This window comes from Eucalyptus grandis, chromosome 4, assembly GCF_016545825.1.
Source record: "Eucalyptus grandis isolate ANBG69807.140 chromosome 4, ASM1654582v1, whole genome shotgun sequence".
Lineage (NCBI taxonomy): Eukaryota > Viridiplantae > Streptophyta > Magnoliopsida > Myrtales > Myrtaceae > Eucalyptus > Eucalyptus grandis.
Genome location: NC_052615.1, coordinates 8187968 through 8197455, shown reverse-complemented (window position 1 = coordinate 8197455; position 9488 = coordinate 8187968). Strand labels below are relative to the sequence as shown.

General features: G+C 39.1%; 1 protein-coding gene across 1 annotated transcript; it reads right to left on the bottom strand.

The window, feature by feature from the left end:
• Positions 1 to 630: 630 nt before the first annotated feature.
• Positions 631 to 2900, bottom strand: LOC104442583 (GDSL esterase/lipase At1g29670). Its single transcript, XM_039310671.1, has 5 exons — positions 2573 to 2900; positions 2072 to 2196; positions 1709 to 1945; positions 946 to 1189; positions 631 to 839 (listed from the first exon to the last, which is right to left on the bottom strand). The coding sequence occupies exons 1-5, from the start codon at positions 2898 to 2900 to the stop codon at positions 631 to 633; spliced, it is 1143 nt and encodes a 380-aa protein (XP_039166605.1).
• Positions 2901 to 9488: the final 6588 nt, after the last annotated feature.

Sequence of the window (9488 nt, the reverse complement as noted above, 5' to 3'; positions counted from 1 at the left end):
CAGCGAAAAAGGATGAAATAACTCCCAAAGGCTCGGCCCTGATGGTTTGCTGGAGGTGGTAGCCCAGGCGGCATGTGCTACATCATCCGCCGGTCTCCATTCCTAACATTGATTTCCGAGTCTGACTCATTGGAGGACGGCGGTTCGTGGGTGGGTCTTTTTTGTTTTTTGTTTTTAAATACCAAATGGAAGGCGCCAAATCAGCTCATAACAGTGGCGGCTCTTCGGTTCTGAGACATGGCGGCACGTGAAGAGGATTTTGGCTCTCTTGGACAACAATCCTATTCTCTAAAATTAGCAGCGGAAGAGTCAATAGCTATGGAATTGAGGATGAAATCAGAATGACGCAGTCAATGCGGCTGATGGATGAACGCTTTCTCAGAAAAGAACGGTTTTGATACAAAGTTAAGAATTGTATTGACAAAAAATGTAATTTTAATTTGACATCCCTAATGAAGAATACATGAGCCTACATATAGGCTTTACAGCTTAACTATATACAGTAGCAAAATATCAATTACAAAGGGTCACCCAAATTCTAGGGACAACACTCGTTCTGAAAAGAAAGAAAATCAAAACCTTCTTTGATCTTAGGATGTCTTTCTCTGTTTTTTTTTGCCAGGTTTGATCTTAGGATGTCACCAGGTGGTAGATATCAGTAGGATAAGCTTCTGTCGGGAGATAAGCTCGGTATGCTGTTGCTGCAACTACACGATGAACGGTTTCCGTCGGATGGAATCCATCGAAAAATGCATGTATACTCCGAGTGTGACACGGCTTGGAGTTCGGCAGGCACAGCCCGGTCGGGTCCGTTGGGCAGCACGTGTTTGCTACTACCACTATAAAAAAGAAAAAATTGTCAACGGAAAAGAACACGTCTATTAGTCTAAACTCATAGGCAAAATCGAAAGTGAAACAGCGGATCGTCAGCTAAATGCGACGCACCATTGATCCAGCTTGGCAAGTCTGTCGGCATTGCCAAGCCGTTCACAACAATGAACTTAGCGTCGGTGAAGGCACTGTTGAGCTGATCCACGAGTGGACGGAGCCTGTCGTTGAAGATTTTGACTGCATCGTTCATTTCTTGTACGCAAGCGTTCTTCCCAGATGATGCAATCGCAAAGGGTGTGCATCCAATTGGCCCTAGCTTAAACAATGCAAACTTTCTCGCTCCAAAACCATGTAGAGCCTAAAAATCCCAAAAAAGAAAAAAAATATATTAAAAAAAGAAGAAGGTACGTTGCATCTATATATGGTGGAACTAGTATTTCGTGCATCTAATACATATACGAAATTGAATATCAGTACCAATTGTTTTTGGAAGTTTTGACATTTATATGTCCACTTGTGCCAAATTTTGATACTTGAGGTGTCCGCACCTCCCCAGTATGAGGGATGACAAGTTAGGTGAGAATTTAGGGTTTTCAAAAATACATGAGAACAAGAAAAGGACTCGCAACCACTGTCCACAGTGGCGTAGCTGGCTTCGGGCTCCCTCTCCCTCACAAAGAGGAGGGGTTCGAATCCCAGAGGCGTCACATTCGCGCGACTCACCCGCGGCTAGGTTTGTGGTGGTGGCTCAGTCCGCCCCGGGTTTACGCCGCCGGCTGCGCGGTGGTTCCCGGATCACCAAAAAAAAAAAAAAGAACTCGCAAAACACAACCAAGTTACAATGTTGGATCAAGCCATGTGCATGGTTCTGTGTTACCTTTAATTGAGAGGAGTACTGGTTGATGAGGAGCGTGGCGTACTGCTCCGGAGTGTTCCGACTCGCTGGGCTTCGTTTGATGAAGTAGTTGTTGATGTAGTCGTTGCTTCCCATTCCAACGGTGTACAAGCAGCTGTTTAGCAGCTTTGTTGCTTTAGCCTCTCCGACTGAAGCAACGATGGCTTTTGTCACGTTTTGGTGATTTTGCAGCTGATCGTCCAAGCTGATATGAACGCCCTGTAAATTGCCAAGGAAGAAAACATCATTTCTTGTAAAGAGTTCGAGTTTCCTGATTGGCATGCACGAGATGATAAACGCATGTACGGCATTATTGTCTTTGATACAGAAACGGGTTCATTATACCAGGTTTGATCCCGTCTCTTGACGAATGCCTGCTGAAGCCGATGCATAGTTCACACCTCTCAAGAGGTCATCCCCGGACGCAGTTGCATACGGTGGAATGAGATCTGCAAACCCTAGGTCTTGTGCTGGAGAAACAAGAAACAGTCAATCTTTTTAAGCAAACACCAGCATCTAAAGATACTGCTATACATATTACGCAGATTAAAGGTGGGTGGATAATAATATCCTGCAATAATATGAACATAAATGTGCCATATTGTTGGTCATGCCATATTTCAGGATAATCTGTAGGCATTGAGATAACAGCAAAAGATCATAATCGCTAAGAGTTATTACCGTTTGCTAAGAAATATTGACAAAATTATCCTGTTGCTTATCTAGGTTAAGTAGTGTCGGGTTATAAGTATATAAATGCATGGAAAGCATGATGCCTTAAGCCTGTTGATTCGTCATTTGATGTGCATGAAGTTAATGATCTCTAAAATCTCAAATTCAACGCACAATTTGCTTTAGTATAGATGAAATCATTAGGATCGTTCAACTTGACAAGAATCCTTTGCTCATAAAGAATATCAAAGCACGTGGAGAGAAAGCGAGAGAGACCGATGAAATCGACCATGGTTAGACCATTGGTGAAACGTCCTGAGGGCCAGGTTCTGGAAAGGTCAATCCCGTACGGCGCACGATTGGCTTTGGCCGAGGTCTTAAGATTATTGTTGTTACCATTGTCAACCAGCGAGTCTCCGAAGATGAAATAGCAGGGCACGAGGGGTTCTCCACGGACCACTTTGCGAAAGCATGGGATGGCTAGGAAAGAGAAAAAGAGCATCGCTGTCTTGGAAGCCATGAAGGAAGATAATGTACTGTGAAGGGTATAAGGGAATGGAGAAAATGGCTTGGTTCTATCGCGATGCTTCGCACATTATGCAGAGCTTGGAAATGGAAGAGCAGATAAAGGAGATAAGAACGTAAAAATAGGGTTATTGTTTTTAGTAAGAATGTATTTTTGGGAAGATTTTAAATAAGTACATGGAGTGCCCTCGTTTTCCGAAGAAAATGACCTAAAGTGAATTTCTTTCAGATAAGGAGGGTGACCAAATTTTCCAGCCAGTCAAAAGCCATCTTCATCCAAAGATATATTTTTTTCTTCTCTTTTTTCTTTTCATCCTCAGCCTCTGGCTTCGACTTGAGGAGGCTGGTCCTTGAGCTCGCTTTCCATGGCAGAGGGGGAAATTCCGCTGATGTGGTGGTGGGGGTGGGGGTGTATCAACGGAATCGGAGTTATTTGTTCTTCTTGCATTAACCGGTTAGGTTGCTTACCGAATTTAATTAACGAAACGAACGAATTCTTAGAAACTTTGCAAAAACACAAGGATTATGTTGGGATCGAAATGATTGATTTAGGTCATTATGTCAATCATAAAATGTAACCATGTCTTTGCCTAGATGGACTATATTTCCTCTATTCTTTTGCTCTGAAAGTTGAGACGTGGTCGGTGCAAGTTTGAGGGATTTAAGGCTAAAGTTTTACCTAATCTTCAAGTATATATATAAGTTCATTTCTCCCATTTGCAAAATTACTCACTTCGGAAATAAGAAAGTTTTGGTGTCGGCCAGTGGATACGGCCACTTGAGGTTCTAAAATTTGGTGCGTCTAGAATCGACCCGAAACCCGTTCTAGTTTTTTTTTTTTGGTCATATGAATCCCGACTCCCGTTCTAGTTGAGCTCGCATGAATCGGGTGCATGGCACTGCTAATTATTTTTTTATTGCTGCCAGAGAGTATGCTGTTCTACTCGTGTGTGTGTGGTGTGTGTGTCTATATATTTATATATGCTATATTTGGTGACTTACCAATTTCTTTTCACTGGTAAGTTCAAATAACGACGACGCTTCTGTATGTCTATTGAAATACATATATATATTGCGCACGAGTGGAGTACATAGTTTCGGACAAGATATTTCAAGCTCTTCCTCCTGACGAGCAGAAGATCTGGCATTCCCATGTCTATGAGGTCGTATGTTGTTTTACTTTTCGTCGTTTTTTTCCTGAGACGTTCGTTTCTTGAATTCATCTTTTACTATACTTTGCAGATCACATCTGGTCCATGGGTCAATCCTCGGGTCCCTGAAATTTTGGAAAAGCCAGAGCTTAAGAATCTGGCCAAGACATTTGGCAAATTTTGGTGCACATGGCAGTTTGACAGAGTTAATTTCATCATTGAACTAGTCTGATGTTGGACATGCCTGGTTGGATGTTTTGCGATACACAAAGGCATGAATGATAACCATTATGTTTCAGAAATAAGTTTTTGAAGAGAAATAGATTTTTATATTTTTATTTCTAGAAGAGTTTCTAAGAAAAAATAACTGTTTGATAACAACACAATTTTTTTTTCTTTTTGGACGGCGGTGGACCGGCAACTGGTGGCGGCGACGGTGTTGGCGGCGGTTGGTGGCTGGTAGTGGCCGGCAATTGACGGCGGTGGCGGCGGGACACCGACGGACAGTGGTTGATAGACGGTGGTCGATGGCGGTGGGCAACCGGTGGCGGCAGCGGCAGCGGTGGCGGCGGCGGCGGCGGCGGCCTGCGACCGACGACGGCAAGTGGTGTGCAACCGACGACGGTGATCGACGGCGACGGATGAAGGACTGGTTGACGAACGATGAGAAGAATTTTTATTTCTCATTTCTATTTCATAAATAGAAAAATAGAAAATTTCTACTTGTGATTTCTATTCCAAACCTATTTCTGGAACAAGAATCTATTTAAAAAATGGAATAGGTTTATCAAACGGATTTCTATTCTAAAAACAAGTCTGGAATAGAAAAATTAATTTTGGAACAGAAATTGCAGTTTGTCATGCACCCCTAAGTGAGCATTTTTCATGGCGGAGGTTAGGCGATTAGCTACCGCTGGGTGCGCCGGCCCTGACGCCCTCAGGCCTCAAGGATGGAGATCGAGGAGCCAGAGTGGATCAATCCGCAGGCCGACTACTGGAAGCAGCACTGCAAGGACCTTGCGATCCGCGTCAAGCAAACCGAGATGAAGAAAATTGTGCCCTTCCCGAGAGATGTCGGAGTCGAATTAGAAAATGTCATGCTTGACCGAGATGAAGAAAATCACGCCCTTCCCGTGAGACGTGGAGTCGAATTAGAAAATGTCACATATGTATAGTTCATCTTTGTTCCTGGGTTTGTGTAGGTACAGTCATGTAGATGAGGTCTAATTCCTCACGGAATTCAGTATACTGGATTGTGAACCTATCTCTATTCAGATAAGAGTTAGGTAAACTCAAAACTTTACCCACTTTGATTAGGATAGGCAAATTTCTAAGAAAAGTGGGGTAAAAGTTTGAAAAGCTGAAAATGAGTTAGGGACATTATATAAAAATAAAAATTAGAGTCCGGTAAGTAATTTAAATAAGAGATTTAACTAAAAGTTGGTGATGAATCTATGTTAATTTTGGTCATTCATATCTAAAAATAGTTGGCAAATACAAATTTTCTAAGTTTAGGAATTTTTTTTTCTTTTTCTTTTCTTTTTCCCTTTTTTCTTCTGCTAAGCCTCATCGATCCTCAGTCGAGGATGCTACCCTAGATGAGGGCAACAATCACTGAGGCAGGTAGAGGGAAAAAGAATAAAGTAAAATAAGGAACAATAAAAGGAAAATACATAAAATTAAAAAAGTGTAAAATTTTTCTCATTAGCGTTGACCATGCCACGTAAAACAGGCGGTGCTAATGTAGATAGGATGATTGACATTTATTAGGCCAAAATTGATCAAAATGATTAGATTTTAAAATTATTAAAATATTTAGGACTAAATTGGTAAATCATCAAAGGGTTTATGATTAAATTGACACAACTAAAAAATTTAAGACTTAACTTTGGTGGGTTGTCAAAAATTTTATGCAAGGTTTAAAACTGAATTACACCTTATAATAAGTTTAGGATGTTTTAAGCAATTTTTAATCTAATAGTGTCAAATTAATATGGTAAAAAATCGGAAGAATCCATTTTGTATTTACGTGGAAGATATATGCTTAAGGCACGATTCTCCATTTATGTGCATGTTTGTGACTCGATTGACTGAAGATCATTCCGTAATTTCAATCAACTCCAATCAACTGGCCTTCCGTCCCCCACCCAAAATAAAAATAAAAATAACATATCTTAAAATTCATTTTTTTGGTTAAAAAATGGATGATTTATAAAATATCTTTCTAAAAATGATTATTTATCAATTAAAAAATTTAAATAAACGAAAAATATTTTCATTGTGCACAAAATGTTTAGGCATAAATTGTTACCCATAATGAAAATATTTTTAATTAATTAATTATTTTAAGTGATATAAACAATTTTTGTTTTTGCTTTACCAAAAAAACAATTATTTTTTTGGAATATACCTTTCAAATTATTCATTTTTTTTTTCTATGAAATAGATTGGTAGGGATGAGAGTGAGCATGGTCCGGGTGGGCAAGTCCTACTTTAGGATTAGAAACGCCCACTAAGGATCGATTTCAAAAAATTGGAATTGGGAACCACTCATTAGTTCCGTGAATCCACCTAGAAATTGGACTGCCAATTTAGTCCTGTTCCCATGGGATTGTCCCCAATCCTGGCAAGGATTGGCCCAACTATGAAGATTCCTTGATAGGAGGTTGCCTATTGCTATCACTACTAAGGGAAGCCCTTCACCCTTCTCAATTATTTTTTTTCGGACCAATCCTCCAACTTTTTGGGGGGGTGGATAGGCTTAATGCTTTTTTCCATGGTAAACGATTGAGTTCATGGACATATTTGGGGTATTCAACATGAGACGCGCCAACATTACTGTCGCGAGAAGTGAACAATATTCTACTACCACTGGAACCATTCTAAAATACATTTACTATCAGTTCCCAATCTTGCATTCTCTATATATCGTCTAGGACAACAATGAACCGTTTTTGCTGCATATATTTACTGAAAATTACTCTAATGACAACTGCATTTATAAGAACTAACCCATCAATCCTGGGAAAAAACTGCGTTAATATATATATATATATATATATATATGTATGTATTTATGTATGTATGTATATACATATAATAAACACACACAACGGTACGGTCTAGATGGATGGTTCCATGCCTAGAACCGAAAACTGAATTGGTACTCACCGCTTCCACTAAATTAGAACTGGGAATTGGGAATCAGACCAGTCTCCATGGGAATTGTTGGTCCTCAAGCGGTCCGGTTCGGTTCTAGGCAGTTCAAGCAGTTCCCAATTCTTTTACACACTCCTACAGATTGGAGCATTCATAGGGTGGGCTCTATGTAGATGTGAGTGATTATGTGTCATGCTTATGTGCAAGGTCTATCTCATTCCTTCATATCTAATCGATTTTCTAAATTCCGAATAATTTATGAATGTGAATGAGATACAAGAAAACTATAATTTATGTAATTGTAACTTATGATCGATTCTATTGACAGACATAAATTTGTACAGGTAAATCTTGAATTTGAAATTCTAAAGTTCTTCATTTGAATGAAATTTTTATACATGCACCATGAAATTTATGATATAAAAAGCAATTTAAAGAATATACTTCCAAGAACCTTGGAAACCACCCTATTTCAAAAATTAGTGTGGGAGTTGAGGACATTCTTCTTAATCTTAACATAAGAGCAAAGGAGGTATATATAACTTCATGATGAAGAAAGTGTAAAATCCGAAAACATACAAAAAAGAAAGAAAGATGCTCTAGTCCATTGCTTTTCTTCGTGTTGAGAAAAGCGTCAACGATACCTCAAGTATCACAACGGATAGGAGGGAGTCTTTTGAGATTTATAACTAAGACCCACCTTGAAATGCCATAAATTTATATGGTTTTTATAATATTTCTTTTAGGAGTTTGTAGACCATTTCATCACAAAACCATGATTTTTTTATTTGGTGGAAAATAAATGATTCGAAAAATATTTTCTTAAAAATAATTGCTTATATTTTTTATAAAAGTGAATGAATGAAAATTTTTTCATTGTCTAACAAAATATTTAAACATAAATTGCGATTTCCCCTTCCCCTCTTAAACCCCTTGACCAACTTCCCCTCTCTCTCCTCCTTATTTTCCTTATTTTGGCCAAAGAAAACCCTCTCATTTCCTCTCCTCTCTCTCTAGGCCGTAGCTCCACTGAACCAACTCCTCTCTATTTCTTCTCTTTTCTTTGTCGTTTCATGCTCAAAATCCCTCCTAAAGTGAAGCTCAACCTCGAGGCAAGGAGATGAGATTCATTCCTAAGCCTTTTGATCTCTCATTTGCTTGGTATTGCCTAGTTTAAACCATGGTGGATGTTTGATTATCTTGCATGTTTTGGGTTGTGGTTTTTCTTCACGTTTCAAGCAAGCAAGCCGATAATCCGCCGATGAGTGACTCTGGTTGAGACATGAAAGAGAGGGTTGAGTCCCTTTAATGTGATGTATGTTGGTTTTCTAGTGATTTTTTGTCACGACCCCAATTCCATCTCTAGGGTCAAAGCGGCAAGAGTTATTTTTGCAACGTCCTAGGCAAGAGCATGCAAAAACATACATACAACACCCAAATAACAAACAGCTATGAAAAGCTGTTATATCAGTTATATTTATAAGCTCTTCTATCGCGAATTGTTATATTTACGACCACTACATCTTCTATGCTCAAAAGGTTGGGATAAACCTTAGTTCTTCTAATAAGACTTCAATTACATAATTAGTGTGAGACCTCAATGCTTACAATTCTGAAAAACAACGAGGTGGGTGATAAACTCAATAAGTAAAACTCGCTTATTTCCTAGTAGGAGGATGTCTCACCTCTTGACAAGCATATAACTTATCCCAAGCAATTGCCAATGGCAAATCAATAGCAAAACAAAAGCTTTGTCTTGATTAGAGCATGAGAAATCCTTTTTTTATAATATGCAAGCATTAACCAAGATCCATTACATAACATGAGGAACTCATTCATCACTTAATAGTATGCAAGCATAAACCAAGATTCATCTCATGACGTGAGAAACTCATGCCTCACTCAATAATATGCAAGCATAAATCAAGATCCATTCCATGATATGAGGAACTCATGCACACGTGATTAATTTATTAATCAACTAAAATCCATTGGTTCTTCCGGAATTCCCTAGGCATCTAAATTCCATTAGGCAACATTCTCTAATCCAAGGGTGACACGATCCTTCAACTATGCATCTGTTGAGCATCCAAACTTAATTGGGCAACATCCCTTAATCCAAGGGTGATGGTGATCAATCAACAATGAGTTTGTCAAGCATCATCGCCGAAATTCATTAATGGACGACTAGAAATTAGTCTCTCATGTGACCATGCATTAAGCATTGCAATCCAGTCTTTATCTTCATTTTTAGT

What these genes read in the sequence shown, in the direction of transcription:
- LOC104442583 (XM_039310671.1), bottom strand. Translation starts at nt 2,900, where the DNA reads ATGCTCTTTTTCTCTTTCCTAGCCATCCCATGCTTTCGCAAAGTGGTC. An exon ending in CATCTATACTAAAGCAAATT is followed by an intron (nt 2,197 to 2,572) that starts GTGCGTTGAATT and finishes TTGTTTCTCCAG; the next exon opens with CACAAGACCTAGGGTTTGCA. An exon ending in AGTACTCCTCTCAATTAAAG is followed by an intron (nt 1,190 to 1,708) that starts GTAACACAGAAC and finishes TGGGATTTTTAG; the next exon opens with GCTCTACATGGTTTTGGAGC.